At 33.8% G+C, this 25,781-nt stretch overlaps 5 protein-coding genes across 8 annotated transcripts; 4 read left to right on the forward strand and 1 right to left on the reverse strand.

Annotated features, from left to right (window-relative positions):
* The first annotated feature begins 39 nt into the window (after nt 1–39).
* Pglym78 (phosphoglyceromutase 78) lies at nt 40–1,558 on the forward strand. The gene is made up of 3 exons (XM_070663691.1): nt 40–367; nt 510–1,007; nt 1,087–1,558. Exons 1-3 carry the CDS (start codon nt 268–270, stop codon nt 1,251–1,253), a joined length of 765 nt encoding a protein of 254 aa, XP_070519792.1. The 5' UTR covers nt 40–267; the 3' UTR covers nt 1,254–1,558.
* Nucleotides 1,559–1,667: 109 nt separating this feature from the next.
* LOC139106740 (uncharacterized) lies at nt 1,668–5,847 on the forward strand. Its single transcript, XM_070663683.1, has 5 exons — nt 1,668–2,068; nt 2,366–2,747; nt 2,908–4,320; nt 4,482–5,467; nt 5,551–5,847. Exons 2-5 carry the CDS (start codon nt 2,379–2,381, stop codon nt 5,711–5,713), a joined length of 2,931 nt encoding a protein of 976 aa, XP_070519784.1. The 5' UTR covers nt 1,668–2,068; nt 2,366–2,378; the 3' UTR covers nt 5,714–5,847.
* Nucleotides 5,848–6,994: 1,147 nt separating this feature from the next.
* LOC139106742 (dynein regulatory complex protein 11) lies at nt 6,995–11,981 on the reverse strand. The gene is made up of 10 exons (XM_070663684.1): nt 11,839–11,981; nt 11,592–11,744; nt 11,400–11,533; nt 10,990–11,244; nt 10,533–10,834; nt 9,847–10,390; nt 9,388–9,743; nt 8,907–9,155; nt 7,618–8,104; nt 6,995–7,127 (listed from the first exon to the last, which is right to left on the reverse strand). Exons 1-9 carry the CDS (start codon nt 11,979–11,981, stop codon nt 7,667–7,669), a joined length of 2,574 nt encoding a protein of 857 aa, XP_070519785.1. The 3' UTR covers nt 6,995–7,127; nt 7,618–7,666.
* On the forward strand, nt 7,065–15,692 carry Lrt (Leucine-rich tendon-specific protein). Of its 2 annotated transcripts, none has more exons than XM_070663685.1 (5): nt 7,065–7,490; nt 12,237–12,621; nt 12,851–13,165; nt 13,324–13,656; nt 13,797–15,692. In XM_070663685.1, exons 2-5 carry the CDS (start codon nt 12,238–12,240, stop codon nt 15,216–15,218), a joined length of 2,454 nt encoding a protein of 817 aa, XP_070519786.1. In that variant the 5' UTR covers nt 7,065–7,490; nt 12,237; the 3' UTR covers nt 15,219–15,692. The 2 variants fall into 2 exon arrangements, with proteins under 2 accessions (XP_070519786.1, XP_070519787.1); XM_070663686.1 differs by lacking the exon at nt 7,065–7,490 and adding an exon at nt 12,028–12,160.
* A 409-nt stretch (nt 15,693–16,101) lies between these two features.
* On the forward strand, nt 16,102–17,583 carry Aprt (adenine phosphoribosyltransferase). Of its 3 annotated transcripts, XM_070663696.1 has the most exons (5): nt 16,102–16,423; nt 16,516–16,590; nt 16,666–16,897; nt 17,002–17,080; nt 17,159–17,583. In XM_070663696.1, coding segments are annotated over exons 1-5 (531 nt in total). In that variant the 5' UTR covers nt 16,102–16,421; the 3' UTR covers nt 17,302–17,583. The 3 variants fall into 3 exon arrangements, with proteins under 3 accessions (XP_070519797.1, XP_070519796.1, XP_070519798.1); XM_070663695.1 differs by having other exon boundaries at nt 16,103–16,590; XM_070663697.1 differs by lacking the exon at nt 16,516–16,590 and having other exon boundaries at nt 16,103–16,423; nt 16,642–16,897.
* The last annotated feature ends 8,198 nt before the right edge of the window (nt 17,584–25,781 follow it).

Raw genomic sequence — 25,781 nt, forward strand, 5'->3', positions numbered from 1 at the left:
CCACCGCCGCCGATTACATCGCCCAGTGCGGCCAACTACCGACGGCTGCCGAGTGCCGACAACTGTATCACCAGGCAACATAAAAGAACACTTCCACTCCATCTTACAGTTTCATGTGAAGAAGGTGAATTCAAGGGCGGTAAAGAGAGGCCAAAGACAGTCGAAAAGGAAAGTTGAACTTGATACGCAATCGATTTAAAATACTGACCGTAATTGTGTTATTTTTTTTTCTCGTTAAACTCTCAAATATACAGTCTCGCAGTGAACATGTCAAAATACAGGATTGTCATGGTTCGCCACGGCGAAAGCGAATGGAATAAGTTGAATCTCTTTTGTGGATGGTACGACGCCAATCTTTCAGATAAAGGTATGTAAATCCGTTTAGCGAGAGTCAATTGTTCCAGTTTTTTGACAGGTATACTTTATTTCTCAACTAAACTGCCTATACTAGATCAGAGCCTTTCTTTCTCCTAATGTGAATAGTAAAATAACCTTTAAACTCTTTGCAGGTAAAAACGAAGCTGTATCTGCAGGAAAGGCTCTTAAGGATGCGAACTATGTATTTGACGTTGCTCACACATCGGTGCTTACAAGAGCACAGGAGACACTCAAGTCTATCTTGAAAGAAATCGGCCAGGAAGATTTATCAGTTTGTAAAACGTGGCGTTTGAATGAGCGACATTACGGCGGTCTTACGGGCATGAACAAAGCCGAAACAGCTGCTAAATACGGGGAGGAGCAAGTGCAGATTTGGCGGAGATCATTTGATGTGCCACCACCGCCAATGGAACCCGATCATAAATATTATGAAACAATAGTGAAGGATCCACGTTATGCAGATGGACCAAAGCTTGAAGAATTCCCTAAGTTTGAGTCTCTCAAGTTAACCATCGAGAGAACATTACCTTACTGGAACGAGACGATTATTCCACAATTAAAAGAGGGCAAGAGAATCATTATAGCTGCTCATGGAAACAGTTTACGTGGCATAGTAAAACATTTAGATCGTAAGATACTTTGCTCAACCTGTTTATATTATAATTTTATTATGACAGTATGTAAAAAAATATAATTTTTTTTTTGCAGAAATGACTAATGATCAAATAATGGGGTTAAACTTACCAACTGGCATCCCATTTGTATATGAATTGGATGAAAACTTTAAGCCTGTCGTTTCTATGAAGTTCTTGGGTGATGAAGAAACTGTTAAGGCTGCTATGGCTGCAGTGGCTGCACAAGGAAAAGCTAAGTAAATAATAAATGTGTAAAATGTTTAATTAATTGATTTATGTGAAGCAAACTTCTCTTGTATGTCTGTTTAAAATATTTATGACATTTAGTTTTATTGTGATGCTAGACAGTGTAGCCAAAAAAAGTGATAGAATGTTCTGGCTTGAACGAATACTCTTTTGTAAAGATATATATATATATATATATATATATATATATATATATATATATATATTTGTAGTAGGGTATCTGTAAAAATATGATATTATTATTTAATTCTATTACACTGTGTGTCAAAAATATATGTTGACCTATTTAAAAATTAAAATCCAGCTTTTCTCCACTGCTATATAAAACTCGTTTAAGTGCATTATTTTTTTCACAATTAGATTGTTTTCAATATTTATATACATTATTTAAAATGTGTCGTTCTTTACATTCAACGATGTTAGATTAATTTTTTATTGCATCGTATATATGTATAACTTTTAATACTGAAACAATTTAAAATTTTTAGTTTAATTTTAACCTACTACTATTGTCTGTTGACAATGTGATCTAAGCGCGTGAGATTATGATTATTTACGGGATCAACTGTGTGTCGACTGTGTTTTCAAAATATATGGCATACGGGTGAACGTGAAACCATCAATATCGCCTAATCGTCAAGTTAAACAGTTCGAACGTTCGGTGTTCCAAAAATTAATGCGATATAAGCAGTTCTCGGTAAAAAATTCTGAAAAAAGTATAATAATTGCATCAATTGTTGATAATTATTTTTAATGACAAGAAGAGATTCTAAAAGAAAATAATTTTTTTTAATAAGTACGAAATCTAGGTAAGTTAAAACTTATATATTTAATTATAAGAATCTTATATTTGTATAACATCATTAATTGTTTAACCGGTTATTAAATAATTATCACTGAAATATTTTTTGAAAAGGCAAAAAAAGGAATCTTATCATCTTCCTATTAATTATCTCGTTTTATATTAACAAGTGCTTAATTTGTATATAGTAAAAACATTTTTTTATATAACAAAGTTCAAATTATAGACTCCTATCTCATATGTGTTTTTATAATTTATTAAAGTTAACCTACTAAAATTTTCTTATTTTTAAATTAACTTTCAGGTTTTGGTTAAAAATGAATAGGAATACACCTGATGAGTATGTTAAAATAATAAAGAAGCTCTTATTGGCGAATAGTCAACGAATTGAACAATTAAAAATTGGGTCTCCAGTTACGATGTATCCTTCGCGAGATATTGAAAAAATAATAAGAAACATAATTTATGCTTTAAAAAATAAAGTAAAATGTGATTTATACAATGTTAAGATATTTGATGCAAACGGTAACATTGACGTGGTGGAGTTTATTCCATTGTGTGATTATGCTAAGTGTTACAATGGTTTTCTGTTAAATACGAATTTTTCCTCGCACTACCTTCTCAACAAGCAGATTTTCGGTTCCGTTGGGTCCTGGCCTCTTCTATCACCTTATTTCTTTATACAAGTAATTTATAAATTGTTGCTTTAATAATTATAAATTAACAGGAGTGTTAATAATTAGATTACAGTAGTTTTTTTTTTTTTTTTTTTCCAAAATAACAGCATATAATATTAAGGATTTTTATACTGTCTAATGTATTTTATTTTATTTGCGCTACATATAGATAATATGGTTTTTAAAGTGTGAAGACTTGCTGATTGAATCGTTAGTGCACGTACCATTAGACCTATGCATAGAAATTTTGGAGCTAACGATCAAGCATATAAACGAATTGGAAATCTCACGAGCTAGACGTATTATTTTGCTTTTGATTTACAAAGTATACAACAAATGTCTGTGGCTACATTTAGGAACGCTGTCAGAGGAAAACGTAATGAGACGCATTTATCAATTAGTAACGTATTTTAAAAAATTGTGCGACATGCTTGTTAGCCAGGAATATGTTATTGACGATATATCTCTGAGAAAATACTTGATACTACGTGGTATTTTAATGAAGAATATGCTCCGCTACGTCAGAAAGTGCATGCATAGCAAAATGGAAAGTTATTCAGAACATCAGAGTCTAGCGAAATTGTTCACGCTCACATATGGCAGCTTTGACGAATGCTCCAAGTATTATCACATAATCTCTATTAACGAAATAAAGTCCATCGTAATGAAGTTGGACGAGTACCTAGTGACTCTACTTCTGCAACTGATCAAGGACGTTGATCAATCTGAGTTGATGACTTGGAAGACCTCTAACGACGACGAGAACACTATGATTTCGTTACGGCGTGGTATTGCCACGGAATGCCACTATTTCTTAAAATTTATACGACACAATGAATTTTTGGTGAAAAATAAACATCTATTTTATTACCTGGAGCAATTTGCAAGCCTGAGGAATTCCAGAAAATTTACTTTTACTTTAAAAGAACTTTGCCGTGATATTACCCACGGCAACCGGTATGGCATGCAAGAGTTGATTAAACGCTATAAAGAGTGGGATTTGTCCACATTGGATTTTATAATGAAGAGAAAGCAATTATTAAATATTGACAATTATTACACTATACTGAAATATCTTCATCATATATGCGCACATACTTACAGTAAGGTAGAAAAGTATCGAGTGTATATTGCGGTATTCAAGATATTGATTCAGTTAAAGGTGTACGATTTGTACTTTATTACGCTAAAGTACGTACATAAACATTTTGACGACAAACATCTGGAAGATTTTTACGATGGAACGTGCTTTGACGCATATCTGCAACAGAGTTCATTTCCTGCAAAGACGAATTTGAGGCATATTACTACTGTAGAGCAACCTTCTTACGGTATTCTCCTGATTTTTATTCTATTAAATCCAAAGAGAGCGTTAAGCCAGTTAATACTGTATGAAATAAATGTTGAAGATACTAAAAGTATAATATTTCAAAAAAGCATGCTAGCATCTATCGTGCAAAACTATTATAAAAGTGGTCATCGTAACATATTGACATATGTGTTGCAAGATATTCTTTTGCAGCAACGTGTAACGTTTAATCTAAAGTTTCGGACATTTATTGATAAAGTACGGACTTATAAGGTAATATTTTATGTTATAAATGAAATAAAAATTATAAAAATAAATTTTTAGCAGAATCGAATAAAATTAAATCATATTACAGAACGTATTTGGATAACATTTTGATTAACTATTACATGTAAATTTAATATTAATATTTTAATTTCAAAATCTTTTCACAGATGATGACTGCTAATGATTTGATGAACTATCTCTATATTCCTTATCTCCACGGTAGCCACTTGAACGTATTTAGCTTGCACAATATGTTATTACATATAACGTATTTCTTAGAGGAGAAGCACTGCTCGCTCAAAACTAATTTTCTAGCATTAATACCTGCCTTAACGAAGACGGCATCGTTGATGAGGAGATGCAACAGAGGTTTTTCAAAATTCACATTACACGTTCGAATACAATTAATAAGCGATATAATATCGCAACTATACGCAATGCGGATGTTGTCAGTCGATCAGATTTCAACGTTAAGCACACATGGCTTATGGGACCGTGTAGAACCGCTCGACATGAAGATGTTGTTGCCGATGATGACCACGTTTGATATATTACAGATATATGCGAAACGTTGTTTCATCACACATCAACGATTGCGCACGAATCCGCGATGCCACCCCAAGCTTCGTAATTATGTGCAATCCTTCCACCTCGATCAAGAGGCTTTTATACGTTACATAATGTTGCATTGCTTTGACAGAGAGTGCGCGGATCACGCGCGGGACTTGACATTCATATGTTGGTATAATTTCGGTTGGATTAATCACATGATGGCATATGAGAACACGATGCGGATCATCGTCGATGTAGCGGAAATTATTTTAAAGTATTCGAACGCGTTTCCTAGGCACACATTTATAATTCTGCTCTTTGCGCTCGTGCGCTTCTGCAATTACGTGAAACAAAAATTGATACCTGAATACAGTTTTGATACGATTCGCAATATTATGCTGGACACTATGTCTTCTATGAAACATATGGTTAGCAGGACGCACTACGCTGAATTCTACGTTACTCTGCTCCAAGAAGTTCACGCTGTGAGCCCACAATTGCGAGGGAAAAAATACTTTCGTAGAATCTGGCATCTTATTGATATGTATACCGATATATACAGTAGTGAAGCAACTCCGACACCTATATTAAAAACAGACTGGTAAGAAACAAGTAGTTTTCTTTTATACAAACGTAGTAAAAAAAAGTTATAAAAAAAAAGTATGATATGTATGTATGTTTCAGCACTTGTGCGGAAAGTTCCTACTGCAAATTTTATGCTTTCGTCATTGACGAAAAGATTACAGCAAACTACCAGACATATCTATTTATTCGTGAATGTATCAATCACGCGCGGACGCACAATTATTCCGAACGGTTATTACGTGCATTATGCTTGACTGAATAGACTGATTTCGATTAACTATAGAATATAATTTTGTGTTTTAACTCTTTAAGACAATGTAATTCGCAATTGCACATATAATATTTACACATATATCTTATGAAGCCATTTGTAACTTTTTTCTGAATTTAATAAAAACAAAAAAAAAATTAAACACGTAGTACTTTTTTTTTTTTTTTTACACCTTTAAATAAAGTCGATAGTCGTTTTTTGTAAACTTTTGCATCGTCAGTATCGTTTTTTTTTTTTTTTCTAATTAATATCATGGTAAATATATATATATATATATACTATGAAACTTTAATTAAATTATCAACATATGTTATTATCTTTTTGGCATCAATAAAAGAAACTCTTACCATTTTTTGTCAAAAAGCTAAATAAAATAATAAAATTATAGAAATTAATTTTGTTATAAATTTTACACGATACTCAATAATCGCATTGCTTATTAGAATGTCCAATATCCGGCGTTACAAGCATTGCGAACTTATTAAAGAAGTTGGAGACTTTCTTTCACCGTGACTACGTCAGTCTGTCGCTCCAACGTGGGCGTAGAGGCCCGGTTTTACGTGATTTCGTAACGACGACGGCAAACAGATTTCCAGTATCAAAAGACAGTTTGAGAGAATCCCGAAGACCTTCGGAGTCCCCTCCTACCATCTTGTTCACTATCTTTGCCTTCTTTTTTTCGCCCGCTTCTGTTTCCTACAAAAACGTGCAAAGATCATTTGGTACAAGTTTTTATACATTTCGCGGATGCATTAATAATTGGATAAAAAGACGTGCATACACTTTGTGTATGTGAAAAATACAAGAACGTAATGCAAAGAGTTGCGTTTCCTTAGATAAATTAAAAGAAAAAAAAAAAAAATTTGTAACTTATTATTACCTTTGATTAATTAAAGTAGTTAATATTCTTCATTTTTTTTTCTCTCTTAATTATTGTCGTTGTCAATCGCGATTCTACCTGCTCCAGCTCTGGTGGAGAGCCGGTACGGAAAGCTCGGCTGTGGCAAGTGGGCGTAAGGGCCGGGAGAGAGAACGTCGTCCCGTGTGCCATACATGGTTATGCTATGTAGAAACCAAGAGACACAGAGGAGAGACGGTCGAACCGACATGGACCGGAGGAGTCCCCACCGCGTGGACGACGGAGGCGATGTTTTCTCGTCTTTCGAAGCGATTGCCAAGCATGCTCTTGACGCACATTGCCTCGCAGGACGCACGTTATACAAGCATTCGTATGATCACTCTAGTATCACTATCCGGGCATTCATGTCACTGTGCGTTTTCTTCAAAGATGCGACGTCCGTTTTTCGTATGATTCGACGGGAGTTCACATTCGGCAAATAATGTGCATGCATATGTGTGATAGTGTACACTCTGGCAAACAAACTCCGACTATTGTCTTTGAATGCTGAAATCAATGAATGGTATTAACGAAGATTCTATGAAGAAACATTTTATGTGCGACGATCATATATGGCAATGTAGTGAGAGGATAGAGTACTGAGAAGTATCGCGGTCGAGTTTTTGAAATATTATCAAACGTGACAAGACGTAAGAAATACCTCGCAAAGTTTTGCGAAGAAAAGTTATGACATCGGGGACCGTTTGAATCTTTGAGGATTAATTTTTCATTGATAAACAAGTTGCATAATGCGTTCGCAAATAATTAACCGGCGTGGGTGCTACTGGGTTCCTTCTCCGCTTTGAGATCGAGGTCAGGTGTGGGAGGGTGCAAGGGTTGGCAACACGTTCTGCAACATATATACTAGAGGTACGTGTTTTCACTTTAGCCTTTTCTAATTATTATATAGCTATGAATATTTTCTCTACACAAGATTATTAATATAAATTATTTCTTTTTTCTACAATAAATAATATCATAAAATAGATATATTTACCTTTTATATACTTAGATATAAATTTTTTATCAAATTTATATTCGAAAACTTATCGTCTTCTTCCTGTTATAATCGCACATAATTTCGTCTTACGAAGCTTACATTTTTTTTTTTTTTTAATAAGCATGCGTTTTTCAAACTTGTCTATATTCTTCGTCATCTCTATCGTAGGATGCTGATATGTCAATATTTCATTCAGAATTTCCATTGGGTTTAACGGATTGAATTTAAGCGTAACTCTTCGACGTGGCGATAACACCTTTTCCACGATTTGCGAGATGAAATTTAAAGGAATCCCAATGGACATTTTAGCCAAGCAAGAAACATCGATGTTACGATCGATTCCATGATATTTCATCAACAAATGTTTATAAAACATATAAAGAGTGTTGTAGTCGGTGGTGGGCATCCTTATAAATTTATCGTAAAACTTAATGAAAGCTCCGCTCCCTCTCTGAGGCTCTTCGGATAAAGACAGAAATAGTACCTGTTGAATGAATTGGTTACATTAGTAATAATTAACGTGAAATTTAGGCAATCAACACGAAAATCAGGTTTTACTTTGGGTGTTGCATGTTCTACCGGAAATTGTAATTTATGTTTTAAATGTTATACATATTGAATGAAAGTTGCAATAGAACAAAATATCTTAACTTTTTAAATAAGTATTAATTGGTTCAATCTCTACTATCTACGATATTGTGCCAGTAAGTAACAGTATCTGTTCGGAATATAATATTCAACACTCTAAATCCTACGTTAACTCGTTACCACCTACGCCCTCATATGGCGGCCATACATACAGATAAAAGGTCTTTCATTGATGAGCAACCTCGAACGATTGAAATAAGAAATGTAAACGGCGCAGAGGAAAGAAAAAGATTCTCGTGTGTGTGGACTCGCCAAGGAGGCAGCACGATTCATTCATATTGAAGACAGATCTCAAACGGGAATAACAAGAATTTTACAAAGTGGGCGTTACTCGATTGCGTATACTTGTTACAGTCCTCCAATTTAGGAATGTTACTCTGAGTTCTCACGATATAAATTTCTAATATCCAAAAACTTTACCTCAATGAACAATATTCTATATAATGAAATATAGTATTGTCCCATAAGTAAAATCATTTTAAATAATTGTGTATATATTCTAATATAAAGTTGAGAGTGATAATTGGAACAATGATGATAAATATAAATAATAAAGTATGTATAAATAACAATAAAACAAAATTATAACGAGAGCAAAAAGATAACATTATTGTTTCTTACTTTTTTTATAACTTTACCTGATCACCCGGTGTAATGGCTTTCATTAGTTTAACAAAATAGTCCGCGAATCGCTTGGGTTGAAGATACGTTTTCTCTGGTGGAATTTTTTTTAGCCAAGGTGTCTCGCCAGCATCGAGAAATATAATAGAAGGAGCGTAAGCACGGGCCACTTTATAAATTATATTAATGAGCCTCTGCTGCTCTTCTTTACCTGTATATTTATTAACCAAGACAGATGCCGATACATCGAAAAGTAATGCGCCGATCTATAAAACATTTCAAAGAGATAAATTAGAAATACGTTCTACTTTAATATTATTACTATTATTAAATTACAAGAATTAAGGATTTTATATATTATATTTTTAATTATAAAAGAAAATACAAATGGAAAGAAAGGGTCAAAGGGGAGATAGAGAGAGAGAGAGAGAGAGAGAGAGAGAGAGAGAGAGAGAGAGAGAGAGAGAGAGAGAGAGAGAGAAGAGATAAAAAGATTACTTCTGAGGAAATGGCATCAGCAAGCCAAGTTTTTCCGGTTCCCGGTAATCCGTAAATGCACACAGAGCGTACGAGTGGTGCAACTTGATGCGTTTCTTTGGAAATTAAAGGCAATACGCAGTATTCCAATACGAGCTGCTTAATTTCTCCAAGTTGATGTTTGTAGCCCCGAAGTTCACGACGTGCTTCGTAATTTTGGTAAGAATAATCGCCAAACCAATCACGTAAAAAAATCGTTTGATAATTTCTAATGATTTCAGCTTGTAGAAGCTCGCCGAAAAGATCTTCAGCGGCTATATCCTCCAAGTTTTCTTTCTTTTCTTGTTTTTTAATTTTATCAATATTTATCTTTATACCTGTTATAATAATTAATGCAAAAAAAAAATTATTTATCCAGACACATTTGATATACAAGAAATATAATATTCTTAAAATAATAATTAAATTGTTATTAATTACTTTTGTCCCTTGTTCGAACAGTGAATTTCTCTTTTTTTTTATCTTGTGCCTGATCTTTCAGCAATGCTTTGTTTAATAATTCCAGCTCGGCTCTCATCAGTTCGTCCACTATTTTTCTCATTTCAAGCTGCAATTCGTAACAGAGGTTCTCGGTAATTAAATCTAAGTATACTTGCTCTGGATCTTTTTTGTTGCGAAAATTCCAATTTTGAATAAAATCGATGTTTGTTTTCTCTAAACATGACAAAGCGTCTGTTTGCGGCATTTTCCATCCAAGAACTTTTTCCTGGTCCTTGAGAACTTGAGCTTTAGGAGGTAATGCCATTTTTTCAGTTTTCCTGCCCTTTCGATTTGTTTTTTCTAATTTTTCCATTAGATATTCTTGCGGTGTTAAAGTCTGTCCGGTTGCGATTAATACACTTCCAGTAAGGTCCGCTGCCGGAAACACGTCAAAATGTCCTACAGTGTTGTACCAAACAATGAACCATTCATGAATCTCATCAGTAATATCCTCCATTAAACCAGGGCCTCTTACTCTTAAGAGCTTTAAAAAATTAGTTATTTTAATCTTACATTCACGCTTTTAATTTTATCCTATCTTATCTCAAACAGAATAGTAGGAAAACAATTAAATTTAGGATCCTCTTAACAATGAAATAAATAAAAAATTTAGTTTGGAACCTTACCCTTGCACGTTCGTCATCAATTGCCTTTTTTATTTGAGCATCAAACACGGTCATCAAAGCACGTCGCCGTTGAAAATTATCAATGTCTTTAGCGATTACTTTGCGGCATTGCCAACTTGGTATTGTCATATCCAAAGCTTCATCGAGATGTACGATTCTTTTTTTTACAATTCTTCGAGCAGTATAACGTCGCCATGCGCGTTGTATCGTCAACGCTGACTTGATATATTTATTGCGATCTATTTTCTGTGGTATTATTTTTCCAGACATCACTCTTTTGTTATAATCATATATACGTTTTACTGTAAAATTAATATTAATAATTAATAGTCATTAAAATCATAGATATTCAAATATTTCTTTTTCTTTATACTCAACAAATACGTAATACTAACAATATTATAACATTTTATATTTTATGAAGGGTTAATAATGAAATTATTTATTTTGCGAATACCATCTGCACTGTAACAGCGTCCCTTTCTGGCCCTTTCATGACTTTGTATCAATAATAACGCGTTGTGCATAATTTGTTCAGCAGCAAGCTTTACTTCTCGGGCGGCCTTATCCTCGGGCGATTCACGAATTAATTCTACCTTCGAAACTTGCGGGGTGTGTTTTTTTCTTCGAGCAACACGTGTACGTAACGTCTCATCTTCTGTCTCGGCCGTACTTTCAATCTGTGAAAAGCTCTGTTCTGCTATTTGCGACACTAAATAATAAAATTTGAAAAAAAAAGTTATTTAAATTTTTACTATACTTATATCTTTATTTATACTAATGAATCGAAATGAATAAACCAGTTAGAATAAATTTCAACATTTTCATAAATATCTATTAATAAAAAACGATAAATTAAGTACAAGCCTTTCCGAGTTTTCTCCACCACCTCTCGAATCAACCTTTTGCGATCCTCTGTACGTTCTCGGCCAGACACAGATGCAAACAATTCGATATCGTCTAGCGTAAATTTCATTTCATTTAAAATATTATCCGGCCATCTGTAGAAAGTAATTTTTGTAAATTGGAAATAATTGAATCAGCAATAAAAACACATACTGATAATCGCTCTTATCAAATTTGACGATTTCGCTTTTACATTCCAGCATTCTCCCAATGGCACAATCCAACATTTTCTTAATTAACTCCCGTTTTTGTGTTTGAACCATTTGATCATAACACATGATAAGTCTTCTTACGATATTGCGGTACCTATAAGTATATTAATTTAAATATTTAATTTACATATTAAACAAAATTTTATTATTTTCACAAATCTCTATGTAATTTAACTACAAATACATACCTCACATACATAGACAATGCTGAATTTAAAATAGCTTTTTTCCTTAACGGTGCGCTTTTTTGCAATTGTCGTTCGAATTCCAACAATTTTTCTAGATCGCCTCTCGTAATAAGCCATAATTCGTTGTAATAATAGTAAGACATCAAATTTAAATATGATTTGAATACGTATATGCCGTAGAATTTTGCAATGTTTACCTTCACAATTTAGCAGCTCGTCATTTCTTAATTGCGATTAACAGTGGCCGGCGTACTTTAAGAACGAACTTGCCTGTATCAATTAAAAACAAAATCGAAATTCTATTCTGCATTTATGTCAGATCGTATGACAAAAAACATGCTCTCGACTTTTGATAGATGATGATATACGAAATACCTAACCTAATTGTCTCGTTTCAGAATGCCGAAGATATCTCGAGAAGTATTCGTCGTAGCATTAATGATGGCAGCGACGTGTCTCGACGCGATAGAAGACAACTTCACAATGTCAACAATGGAAATATCTACAGTCTCTACACTAACAACCACGTCGACGTATTTTAATAACGCATCCACGACAGCAACGATTATTGAAGAAAATGAGTTATCGCTATCGGAAAATGCAACAACACAAGGCGATGATATTTTTAAAAATGTATCCCACGTATCGCTATCGTCGTCTTCATCATCGTTCCTACCGCCTTCCTCTGTGTGGGAATGTCCGAACATAACAAAAGCGGGCGTCGAGTGCTCTTGCGATTTTCCACATACACTCAGATGTACCGGCGATAGAACAGCATTGCAGGTATGAAATTAAAGGCTAGTTTCGCGACGTAAATCAAAGTGATGAATAAGTATATGAGATTGGTTAAAATCGTCATTTTTCATACAAAATCATATATATATTCCTTACTTTAATTTAGTATAGAATGTGTCGTTCTAATATCACACTTTTATGTTAAGTGGTATACTGGGCGATGTAGTACGTTGTGTTGTGAGTAATTGTATTAATTTTCGTTTTTTTTTTTTTTAAGACCATCAGCGATCATTTGAAACATAGTCAACCAGACACAATATCATTGCTGGATGTAACTGTAACGGGGATTTCGGTGTTACCGGCATATTTTCTCGAAAATGTCACTCTTCACGGCTTAGTTATTTCTACTGGCGAATTGCGGCACGTCCACGAAAATGCGTTTAAGGCATTGATGCAACCGTTACAAGCGTTAGGACTACCCAGCAATCTTCTGGATTCAGTCCCGACTATCGCTCTATCATATCTGGTCGGTTTAGATCGATTAGATCTATCCCATAATAAATTAAAAACATTAGAAGCGGACTCATTCAAGGTATAATTGACTAGAAAAAATTTGCAAAATATTTTTACAAGTATATGTAATAATAAAATAGAAATATGTACATATACTATAATGTTTTAGATGAATAATTATGTTTTACACAAAGATAATTATTTATAAAAAAAAAATTACAAAATATTTTGTTTCAGGGATTATCAAGTCTGACTTATTTAGATTTGTGTGATAATCTGTTATCACAGTTATCGCCGCAGGTTTTTCAAACATTGCCGGCATTGCGCTCTTTAAGAATGCGTGGAAATCGTCTCAGTGTTTCTGCCTTATCTGCATTAAGAGATCTGAAGCGTTTAGAAGAGCTAGATCTTTCAAATAATTTATTGTTAGGTCCAATGGGTCCTAATTTATTACCGCAAATGCCCAAACTTCATTTTCTTACAGTCTCAGAAAACGGTTTTATCAATGTTCAACATGGAGCTCTCATGGGTCTCCGAAATCTCACTTATCTAAGTCTAAGTCACAATCAAGTAAGTGTTTATTTAAAAGATAAGTTTGAATTAAAGAACATTTGTTTAAATTAATATAAAAAAAAAAAAAAAAAAAAACAAAAAATTGACAATTTTAAAATTACTTTGTTTAAGTTATTAAATATTAATATAATTTACAGATTGATGTACTAGAGGATCATTCGTTTAAATATCTATCGACTTTAACACGACTGGATTTGGCAAACAACCGTATCGTCGCTGTGTCTGGTGCTTCCCTGGCTCATTTAGAGAAATTAATTACATTAGATCTAACGCACAATTTTCTACGAGCTTTGACAGCCGATCTAGTAGTGCCATTGAAAAGTCTGCAAGATCTACGATTAGATGACAATGATATTACAATTGTAGCAAATGATGTATTAACGTCGAAGTTGCATCTCAAGAAATTCTCTCTCGCCGACAATCCGTTAAATTGCGATTGCACCTTATTAGAATTCGCTAACTGGTTGACAAATTCTAGTTTAACCGAAGAAGACAAGTCGTCGGCAGTATGCGCGACACCGCCTGCCTTAGAAAACGGCATCTTAACACAAGTGCCATCGGGCAGCTTACTTTGCGGCGAGCCAATACCGCCCGTGATAACCCGGGTACCTGTGACAGGCTCACAACTAAATCTCAAAGAGTTTCGCTATGATGAGTCAACCGGTATCAATTTATTGTGGCATGTGGAGCAATGCGTCGAACATTATACTTGCGACTCGCTTATTGTCTACGAGACAGTCGGTGATAGCGAGATTCAAACGGAATCCAGTCCGCTGCACTGTGATTCGCGAATGATGCGAGATCCCTGTATCTTGCCGGTTACCATATCATCATCTTTGCATTTGCAATTGGGTCACAAGTATCGTTACTGTTTAGTTTTATTAATACCTACTGCATATGGCGATGTGTCTCTCGGCCTCGGTTGCAGCGATGTTATCGCTCTAGAGAAGACGCAGCAGTTAACAACAACAGAAAATCAATATGTGAAAAAAGAAGAAGAAGAAACACGTTCTCCATCATCTACGCAGACATCTCTAGATTCTTATTCTCAAATCATCGGCATTCACGTTAATGTATCTGATAATAATTATTTGCATATCGACGTAGTTCTCTCTAAAGCAAAGGACACGACGTTGTCATCGACATGTCAGTTATCTATCATTGTATTCGACGAAGTCTCTGTGGTGCATCGACAGAGGCTTAATTGTAGCGGTGCCGTCACCGATGTGAAAGTATCGTCGCCAGGCTATTACAGAGTTTGCGCTAGTTTGGATGAACTCACTAATATGTCAGACAGTTTGGTAAACGATCGTGAAAGATTTCGTTGCGTAGAGTTAGTTGATCAAGGTTACAATAAGCGAAATATCCAAGTATTCATTATTATGGCCGTGGTTGCCGTTACCGGAGTACTTTTAATTATTCTTGCTGTGCTATGTAGAAATCTTACGAGACGCCTGCGACATCCAAGAATACAAGCGCAATGTTTTCTACCAGCTCAAGAATTTGAAATTACTCATAAAGCTCATTACATTAAACTCTTAGCAACAACAAAAGTTTAACAAAAATGATATTGACGAGATGGGTTTAATATTATATTTGAAATTAAAGATTAAAAGCTTTAGACATCAGAAATTATAACAAAATTCATACATCTTTTGTTTCTGATGACGTATATTTTAGAAAAATTGTTGATCGAATAAGACATAACGAGATAAATTTCACATATCTAAGCGTCTATGTAGAATTTGGATAGCCCGTTGTATATTAAAAGTTTTCCATGTTAAAAATTTTTTTATTAAAATTATATTTATTTCCTTTTAAGATATATCTATTTGTTGAAATATTTATTGTATTATTAATAGTTTATACTATTTACAATGTATATATTACTTGTGCTTTGTAATGTGACGCTAAGCTTTGATATATCTCTTAAAAAATTTTGAATGTCGCTACATTTTATTTGACAAGCTTGTAAATCTTAAAAGTGAATGTTATACATTTAAATTTAAATTAATAAAACAATTATAATACAACCATGCATCATAATAATTGTTACATGCTGCAAGCAAAACGTTGATCGTTCTGTTAACAAAGACATTGAATAATTAAAACATCTTTGTTAACAGAATAATAAAATAAGAAAATTTCTATAAAAAATAAGTTGTTTCAACTTTCTATGTGTTATATTTAGGGTCCCAAAATTAAAATTGGTCTTTATTAATTTTATTTACTAATTACTTTAGTTGCAACTACTATCATTACTACCACAATTTAGTATTTTACAATAATAGTGAAACCAATCAAACTCTATGTGAACTTAATAAAAAGATTCAAGTCGAATTATATACATATAATAAAAGTAGTTTTACTTTTACGTAGTCAAGGAATTAATATATGACAAAACAAAATCTGAAACGTTTAATTTTCGCGCGCGATGTAAATTGTACAGTTCTCCTTTGATTTTACACTACCACATTTACAACTACTGCCTGATTGGCTTCTCCATCAAAAGATGGCGGATGCATAGCGAATTGAGTCGAACCTGAAAAATGCTCGGAGTGTCCATGCTAGTTATATTATGATTTCAGTAATCATAATCTGTAGTCAGTCTGTATGTAGTGTATAGGTTAGTTTGGCACATTTTTGATAGCTTTGTTTTTTATCTGCCATAATAATATTCATCTTTATGTTTTATATTTTTTTTAATTATTCTCAAAAGTACTTTATTAAAGTGATACTACAAACGTCAAAGTTCAAATTTCATGTACGTAACTTGTTAATAATTTTTAAATTTAATATTTAACATTTTATCGTGGTACCATAACTTTACGTTATCATGGCTATAATTATGGATAGGAATTACAAATTGCAAATATTGAAAAATGCTATAAAAAGCTACCCGGACTTTCCTAAACCTGGTATTATTTTCCAGTAAGTGTGACATTTAGCTTAACTTAATTTCTTTATTTTTTTATTTATTAGGTTCTGTCAACAATTTATTTTCAGAGATACGTTTGGTGTGTTTTACAATAACGTTGCATTGAAAGCATTAAAAGATTTAATTGTGGAGCATGTTTCATCTCTTGAGATTGACTTAGTTATAGGATTAGATTCGCGTGGTTTTCTCTTTGGTCCTATAATTTGCATGGAATTGAATAAGCCTTTTTTACCTATTAGAAAGAAAGGTAAACTTCCAGGCAAAATTATCCAACAGAAATATGCATTGGAATATGGAGAAGTATGTTCAAAATATATATATATATATATATATATATATATATATAGTATTAACTGTTTATTAATTAGTTTTCATATATGTAAATAAAATTTTTATCTTTTCAGGCCACATTTGAATTGCAAACAGAATTTATTAAGAAAGGTACCAAAGTGTTAATTGTTGATGATTTACTGGCAACTGGAGGTAAAATCAAATAATATTACTAATACATTGTTTAGAATGTTATATTAAGGTAGAATTGATTAAATTCTTTGTTTAAAGGTTCCCTGGGTGCAGCAGTGCAATTAGTAAATTCTGTAGGTGCTGATGTAATTGAATGTTTGGTAATAATGGAATTAACTTTGTTAAAAGGTCGCGATAAAGTGGGCGCACCTGTTCATTCCTTTATACAATATGATAGTTAATAGACTATTTTTAATATTTGCAAGTACAAATGTTTTAAAACCAAATATAAAATACGAATACAAATATTTTTAACAACGAAATATTAAGGTATGAATCTAAGTTTAACAATAATGAAACAAGATACATAACTTTTTCTGTATCTACATATATCCACAGCACAAATACTCTTAGGACGTCTACAATATATCACTATAATATTCTAGGACATATTTAGGATAATTTGTTATATTATGAAAAATATGTTGTATTTTTTATATGACTATTTTTAAATATATTTTACATTTAATTATAAGCCAAAAATACTTTTTTAATAGTGTCAACTCTCAAGCGTGTTTAATTATAAGAAATTAAAGCATTTTATTTTAAAATAAAGCAAAAATATTTATAATTAAATTTTTAAGAAGTTAAAGCTTTCGTATCTGATGTAATGGTACTTTCATATTTCTGTCATCTGCACCGAAGTTTACGTCTCGAAGAAAAAAAAAAAAAAAAAAAAAAAAACTTCATCGCTCAGGATGTCGAAAGTTTTCTCATCGTTTGGACTTTTAGCGAGTACCGGCTTATTGGCAGATTCGCCCCCTTTACCATGTTATTTATCGACTGCTTCCGTATGCACATCTTCAAAAACTTCCCTTTTGCATATCTTAACTTCGATTTGAGAGGAGAGCCACGCTGTATATCGCTCTACCCCGACGCATTCCGTTCTCAACGCTCTTACTTCCTTCAACCGTTCTTATCATTCTGCTTTATCCTCGAGATACCTCCCTACTTCGCTAAAAGTTAACGTCTGGAAATCGTGAATTGATTCGAGACAAGCCACTCTTGAAATTTCTAGAATCCAGATATGCAGGGGGAAAGTTTGCCGAACAGAAGTTTCTTTCACGATGGGGAAAAAGAAATCGAATGTCAATGACTTTTCTTCGACAAAATTTAATTTGGACATTAATGATTAAGTATTCAATCGAATAAAAAAAAAAAGAGTAACGACATAAAAGATTTATGAAGATAATGAATATTGACTTACAATTAGTTTGGTTGAATTAGTTTTGCGTTTAAATTCAAATAACTTGAGTTTTTTTTTTTTTTTTTTTTTTAATAATTGCTTTGGAAGAATTTTTTTATGCCTTTCTACCATTATAGATTACGTGTTAGTGTAATATAAATAATCACAGAAAAATATACTTTACATTAGAATACATTTATTCTATTATTGAATTGAAATAAATATTGAAGTTTACCGAATGAAGGAGCGAATATTTTTATTGGAGCAAAATCCGTAAGATAATTTTTTTTTTTTTTTTTTAATGTTAAATGATAAAACAATTAAGAAATAAAAGGAAGTATTTTATACAAATTTCAGGAGATTTTACAAAATTCTTCTTTGAGTTTCAAGAGGGCTATACAATTAGCGTTATATGCAATATGCATAGGTGTATATGTACTCTACGATATGTGTCAGGAATGTGTCACATCGTGTAGAATTGATCGCACGTAAACACGCACCACGTACATGCTGGGTGGGTTACAGAGCTCAAATGGTTGAGTCTAACTGTACAAGCGCGTAATCCGTTAATGTAGTCCATCATTAACGCGAAAATTATGGCGATACGACTGTGCACCCGATCGGTGTCATCTTATTGGAGTTTGCTAGCTAATCCGTTACCAGTACACAATCTCATGGGAAATTAGTTGTAACTATGAGAGCGCGCGACCCTCCGCCGGTCGGAATTATTCGCATTCTAAACAGGGTATTAGTTTAAATATCGTTTAATCAGGGAATAGGTAATCAATCACGTATGGAGTATATATTCAATTCATAAATAACAGAGAGAAAAGGCGTTGATCGTATTGTATATTATATAATATATATATATATATATATATATATATATATATATATATTATATTGGCTCTCAAACATTAATAAATTACTGGCCAATTATTATAATCCGAAAGATTTTATTTCATTAACGGTAATTTCAGCATGCTGGATTATCATTCGTATTATTATGTCTGTAACTTGATTTTGCGTTTAATATCAATTTCATGAAAATTTGCAACGGATACTGACATCGCTGATTATCGTTTGCTTAGCGCTATTGGGTTAATATGACTGATATTTCAACTTCGCTTTGTCGCTCGTCGTACATGTGGTATTGCCTGTACAGCGCAGCCTCAGATGCAATTCATTACAATCAGTCGATAATTGTCCAAACAATTCACCGAACTGAATATTCTCCATCGAATTACCATCTTTAACTAATTACTTCGTCCGTCCTGACTTGTTACGCGGTACCAAGAGAAACATCTCCCTCGTCGAATAAACTGGACGCGCGCAACGCAATTAGTCATGATTGCGATACAAGAGCAACTGAAAACTACAATCGAGAGACGTCAAGGATTGTATCTTGGCGCGAGAAAGGAAAATGCGACAATGAAAAATTACCCGTAATAAGAATTACGGATTACAGAAGAATGGCACGACCTTTCTGAAAATATTTTTAAAAGAGATGCCGTCTGGAATGTTAAAGCACATACGGATGCCTAATTTACAGAAGCGCAATGGAATTTCCAATCTTGCTGAAGGGAGTGAGAGAGAGAGAGAGAGAGAGAGAGAGAGAGAGAGAGAGAGAGAGAGAGAGAGAGAGAGAGAGAGAGCGCGCGGAGGGTATCGAAGATACGTGAAATTAACGCGCGCAAATATATCCTGAGCGTTATATTGGAAACCGATATTCATGACTCCCCCGTCCTCGTGTCCTTGCCATTCTCTCCTTCGGTCCACCCTCATCCGCTTTCTGCGTTCATTTCAAGCACGAATACGTACGTATCTGTACCATTTCCGTATCCGACTCCCGGATACGATTCACTTATCATCTAAGTTTATCTTTCGATCGTCGGATGTTGAGCGGAACATTTTAGGGATCTTAAATGGATTACACGGTATTTATAGATTACAGCGATTAATTCGCGGTTATTTGCAGCTGTGAATCGACGAGCGATCGGATGATTGATGCATGGTTAGATATCTTAGTGGAGCTGTAATTTGCATCAATAACGACGTTAACCAATTTTAAACGTGATAAATTCGTTGTACTTAAATTAACTTTATTACAAATAGAGCAACAACAAGAAGATGCGATTATTTGATCACGGATGTTTGCAACAAAATTTTTTTACATCTATAATTTGTAATCATTTTTTAGATATCTATATTTTAAATTAAAATATTATCATTTCAATGAAGAAAAATAAAAAGTGAGATATTTAATAAATTTAAACAATTCAAACATTGCATTATGTGCAGAATCAATCGGAACACAAGGTGAATCAGATTAATGTTGGCTTGTTTCAAGCGAACCAAGCTAAAAGCCTAAACACAAATGTATCCTATTAAACGAAGCGTCCATATCGATCATTGTTCACTCCATAGTGATCTATCCATCAAATTACGCATTCACGTAACATGTGTTCCTATGTCTATAATCTGATGGTTTATCAGTTGACTCGTGTTGACCAACGTAATGGACCGTCAATGAATTTCTATATCTTTCTCTAATCGAATAAATTAAGATCAGCACTCGAGAGCACTTCCATGAATATATGTATACGTATATGATGATGTATGATGAAATGAATGAATATATGTATTTATCGAAACAATAATTAGAGCCGAGCCTGTTGCAAATTATCATTTAATTCTCATGTCACGGTACAAGTAGTCGTGAGTTTTAACGAATTTATAACAGTGGCTCAATATTTTTTTTAATTATGAAGAAATGTTTTAAGGTATTTTATTTGTGTGTTGTACTTGATAAAATTTTTTTTTTTTTTTTTTTTTTTTTTCGTGTATACCACCGCAGGATTTTAATACGAGTGGCACGGTATTTTTCGGATAGAGCTGACTATGAGCGGCACGTTATAGGGTCATTGGTTCCTTTCCTCATCGATTGCGCGTTTTATTTCCATCCGCTTTTCCAAGCGAGCGTGAAATTCCGTATTTCACGGAAAACGTGACCTGACGGGAATTTCGCGGAGCATAGCTGTTCCATCGCTATCCGATTCTTCCAACAATAATCATTAAACAAATTGTTTATCAAAGTAATCCGATTTAATTCGAATGTTGTTCGCATAAATATATTAAATAATAATAATAATAATAATTTTTTTTATCCCTAAATAAATAGACGACTGTTACATTTTTTTTATTCACCTAATTCGTTACGGTAATTAAAATAATCGCAGTTATTATTTTTGCAAATCTTTACGCAGTACTGTAACTTAATTTTAAATTAATTTTGCAATCTAACATTTAAATTACAATCAAGTCAAATTGAATTACTTTAATATTTTTTTCTGTTATACCTATATGAAGAGAAAGTGATTGTACCGTTATTTTTTTCGCGATAAGTAAAATATCGTAGAAAATCTGTTTCTTTCCCCGTTAAATCTACGAGCGCAATAACCGGTTAAGAGATTTCTCAAATAATTCAATCGGGATCGATAATCCCGTAATTGATTGTTTCCCCTGGCGCTCCGCTGACACGAGACTCGGAATCGATATCTTGAATCGCACGTGCTCTGTCACTTTATGCCCGCACACGTATACCGTAGATTCCGTGGAACAACGGTGGGGTGTTGTGTGTTGCCTTTCCTGTCAGGCTTGGCTGGAGCTTCTATTCGCCGCGGACGGCCCACGGGAAATAAAGCACTTCGGCGTGTCGTCGCTGATGGAGACAGAGCAGAGCAAAGAGGAACAGAGAAGGGCGGGAACGGAGGACGAAGGACGACGTGGCTGGCAGGTACCGGTAGCGGCGCATCAAAACTAATGAGCACGGTCGTGTTTTATGCTCGTTATGTCGCCAAGAGATTGGCACGGCTGTAAATCTCCGAGATAAGTCTTTCACAAATTCTGATCATGGTAAGAGCCTGATTTCCGCCGAAAAATCCAGGGGATGCGCGAGATTTAAGGATAAAGAAACCGAACGCGGGTGAAGAGATACAGGGGCAGAGATAATGGTAAAAAAATAATGATAAAGACAGTGTTTGAAAAGTCAAAGAAATTCTCTCGTTTTACTTTCCGTTGAATTTGATAAGTTTCGCGTTAATTATGTTACTTTTGTACGTAATTGTACGTATTTTTTTTTTTTTTTTTTAATAATCCTTGTAACCGTTTCTGAATAAAATTAAAAAACCAAGTAACATCTGGTAATAGTAAATATTTAAAATAATATTTTTAAATAATAGTAAATTAATTTGAGATATTAAGTAAAAATGTGCATTTTTAATATTTTGTAGCACGACGAGATGATATTAAAGTTTGAAACCCGATAAACTGATATTTTTATAACTTAGCACTTGAAATCAAAGCAAAACTAATTAAAAGTATTTCTTTTTGAACTGGATTTTAGTTGTATATTTTAATATATACTTATAATTAAAAAAAAAAAAAAAAAAAAAAAAAACTTGAAAGAAATTAGTTTGCTAATGTTATCATAATCAAATATAAAATATAGATAATTGAAAAGATATAGCAGTTAAAGAATGTGTTCAATTAATTCAAAGTAAGAATTCATTTCGTTAATGTCGAAAAGAGATCTTTCTTGTTAAGGTGTTCTAGAAAAGAGGCTTAATTAAACCACGAGAAAAACTAAGAAGAGACGAATAAAACGCAAGTACTTTTTAAAACGAGTTAAATATTTTCTATGTAATTTAATTAAATCTATCTACTGAAATTCAATATTGTCTAGATGATGTTTTTTATATAATAACATGAAGCCTGTATCTTATTTTTTTTTTTTTTTTTTTTTTTTTTACTCTTCTTTTTCTCTCTCTTATTCAGCTGATCAGCAAACATTCAGAAAGACAAGACGTGATTTTCGTTTGTTAGGTCCGAACGGATAAAAAGAAATAGAAAGCTCGCAGAAGAGCCAATGTGAGTGTATGGGGAAAGATAGAGACAGGGGACATGAAACGAGTGTCAGAATTCATATCACGATGATGTAACCCATCGAACAACGAGATAAAATCCATTTCCGAGATTGGCGACTATCGATTGAGGCGTTTTAGGGGCTTTGCTCTCGGCGTCGCCACCGCATTTTACTCTCTAATTTCGTGATAATTAGCTGAAACGCTCGTTAATATCGGCGACCAAGCTACGCCGGTTGTGGTTTTCGGTTCAAGCGTTAACAAGCTTCCTCTTCCTGCACAATTCATTCTCCCTTCCCCCTTTGCCCTCACCATCATATCCGCCCATTACTACTCTTCCGCAGACGTCCACTTCCGCAAACGGTATTGCCGTTTGTGCCCTCTGCTCAATAGCTGTTTGTGACTTCTTAGATTGATTTGCATTCTTTTTTTTTTTTTTTTTATCTCGGGTATTCAATTCTGGGCGAATTCATGGTTTATGTGTTTTAATTAATTAACGACAAGCTCAATATTTTATGTGAAATATCAAATTAGATATTATTGAATCTTATTTTAAATTCCATTACTCGGTTAGTTTATTGAAATTATTTCTCTTGATAATCGAATTTTTATTTGCACTTGAAAATTTCTATTTGATTTGCAACGTTTATTGGGGAAGGAAATATGAACCGTGAATGTTCTGACAAGACGAGAAATAAATTGGGATACGAGAATGAAACAGAAATGTACAGGTATTCTACGTGTGATTAATGCGACTATTGCGTCAAGTGTCTTACGACGTTCAAGACCAAATGAATGAATGGGCATTAATAAACTTAATGCAAAGTCCATTTATCTGCTCGATTTATTCCTTTCTTGTTTTTTTACCGTCTCCTATTCCCTTACGTGCTACTGCACCACTTCAGTTGGCGAATAATTCTCATTGTAATAAAGCAGAAAGATAAAAAGATTATCGTGAATCGTAAACTGAACTTTTCTTTTACAAACAACGCGACTCGTTCTGCGAACTTTGCTCTTACGAAAAGACGTATTGGAATGAGGAAGCACGAGATTAATTTCGTCGGCGATAGGTTGTTTTATGGACGAATACACGCAAACCGATCTCTACCGTAAGTGCAATGTATTCATATCGAGTGCGAGGATTCAAACATTTCTCGTTCGTTCATTTATTACTTTCGCAAGTACTTCTCGGGTCGCGTAGCTTTTCAATTAAGTCAAGCTCGCGCAGGCACCATCGCACTAAACCCGCGTGCTCGTTTCAATTAAACCTGTATGCGCTAATAGAGTCCTGTGAATAGTACTTTCGGCTTTTCGCTTGAAAAGTCAAGCCGATTTTTTTTTTTTTTTTTTTTTATATATCCGCTCTTATCGGCGATATCTCGCATCGTTTGCAGGGACTTTTCACTGTTTCGAGACACGTCGGATGTATTTTGATCTCCTACACTTTTATGCGGAAACCCGATTAAAAATTGAAAGAAGCTTTTCCGGAATTATTTTTAATCGCCGTGAAATACCAAAGTAAACAGAACGTAGGGTAATTTTTTTTTTTTTTTTTTTTTTTTTTCGAAAATCTTGTTCGAAGCTTATTCACATTCATATCTATTATCCCGTCAGTTACATCAAATATCTAAATCTATTAAATATATTAAATAGCTGGTTCTATTGGCGTAATATGCAAATCATATCCCACAACGTTAATCGATAATCATTAATCGCTTTGTGATAGAGCGCGTTCAATTCTGCGAATATCTTCGTTATACGTCGAAGGCACTCAAGGCGAAGAGGGTTATTACATTCCCTACTTGGCGAGAGTGAGATGTCTCGGTTTGTATCGCTATGACATGCAATACCCCCGTCTTGCAACCCTCCGTCAAGTTAACTCCGAGGTACGAGCGATATTATATCGCGATATTAAAACAGTCGGTGACATACTTAGCACCTCTCGCGTTAATGAAACCGCGGAAGCAGCTTGAATCCGAAAATGTAACTATAATTATCGCGTGACCGTAATTGCGCTGGCGCTTCATCGGCGCGTCATGTATTCTTAATTTGTGAAATTAACCGGAAACCCCCGACGCACGAATCGAATGCCAGTAAATCTGAATCTAACAAACATATCCGCGATGCAATTGCACATTATAATAATAATTCAGTCAGTTAGTTTTTAAAATGTATCGTTCTGAACATAAAGATCCGACTCACTTGAAACCTACCCGACAGTCAAGTTAAATGTAAGATATTTAATAAAAAAAATTAATAAGCAATATATTTAACAACTAATTAATAAGAAAGCGTAAATGGGAATAGTCTTTTAAATTTTTTATGTCCACTAGGACAAACCATGCGCACGCTTCGCGTGAGCTATTTTTTAGAAGGTCCCAATTCGTGAGCGTACATTATAATTGGGGACATTAATTATAATAATTAAAAAAATGATGCGACTCACCAATCTGCATGAGCTTCAGCGGAGTTGTTGAATTCTGCTGGTGGCTGTAACATAAAATGGAAAAAATTATTGTAGACATGCCAGTATATTAGTTATAAAATTAATAAA

The sequence above is a fragment of the Cardiocondyla obscurior genome, linkage group LG11 (assembly GCF_019399895.1).
Source record: "Cardiocondyla obscurior isolate alpha-2009 linkage group LG11, Cobs3.1, whole genome shotgun sequence".
NCBI classification, from domain to species: domain Eukaryota; kingdom Metazoa; phylum Arthropoda; class Insecta; order Hymenoptera; family Formicidae; genus Cardiocondyla; species Cardiocondyla obscurior.

Bases quoted from the DNA above. Each gene is read 5' to 3' on its own strand.
- Pglym78 (XM_070663691.1), top strand. From the start codon at position 268: ATGTCAAAATACAGGATTGTCATGGTTCGCCACGGCGAAAGCGAATGG. The intron at 368-509 runs GTATGTAAATCC...AACTCTTTGCAG, and splicing joins CGCCAATCTTTCAGATAAAG to GTAAAAACGAAGCTGTATCT. The intron at 1,008-1,086 runs GTAAGATACTTT...TTTTTTTTGCAG, and splicing joins CATAGTAAAACATTTAGATC to AAATGACTAATGATCAAATA.
- LOC139106740 (XM_070663683.1), top strand. From the start codon at position 2,379: ATGAATAGGAATACACCTGATGAGTATGTTAAAATAATAAAGAAGCTC. The intron at 2,748-2,907 runs GTAATTTATAAA...CGCTACATATAG, and splicing joins CACCTTATTTCTTTATACAA to ATAATATGGTTTTTAAAGTG. The intron at 5,468-5,550 runs GTAAGAAACAAG...TGTATGTTTCAG, and splicing joins CCTATATTAAAAACAGACTG to CACTTGTGCGGAAAGTTCCT.
- LOC139106742 (XM_070663684.1), bottom strand. From the start codon at position 11,981: ATGTCTTACTATTATTACAACGAATTATGGCTTATTACGAGAGGCGAT. The intron at 11,534-11,591 runs GTATGTGTTTTT...TACTTTCTACAG, and splicing joins TTTGATAAGAGCGATTATCA to ATGGCCGGATAATATTTTAA. The intron at 11,245-11,399 runs GCTTGTACTTAA...TTTATTATTTAG, and splicing joins GGTGGAGAAAACTCGGAAAG to TGTCGCAAATAGCAGAACAG.
- Lrt (XM_070663685.1), top strand. From the start codon at position 12,238: ATGCCGAAGATATCTCGAGAAGTATTCGTCGTAGCATTAATGATGGCA. The intron at 12,622-12,850 runs GTATGAAATTAA...TTTTTTTTTAAG, and splicing joins GCGATAGAACAGCATTGCAG to ACCATCAGCGATCATTTGAA. The intron at 13,657-13,796 runs GTAAGTGTTTAT...TATAATTTACAG, and splicing joins TAAGTCTAAGTCACAATCAA to ATTGATGTACTAGAGGATCA.
- Aprt (XM_070663695.1), top strand. From the start codon at position 16,496: ATGGCTATAATTATGGATAGGAATTACAAATTGCAAATATTGAAAAAT. The intron at 16,591-16,665 runs GTAAGTGTGACA...ATTTATTTTCAG, and splicing joins AAACCTGGTATTATTTTCCA to AGATACGTTTGGTGTGTTTT. The intron at 17,081-17,158 runs GTAAAATCAAAT...CTTTGTTTAAAG, and splicing joins TGATTTACTGGCAACTGGAG to GTTCCCTGGGTGCAGCAGTG.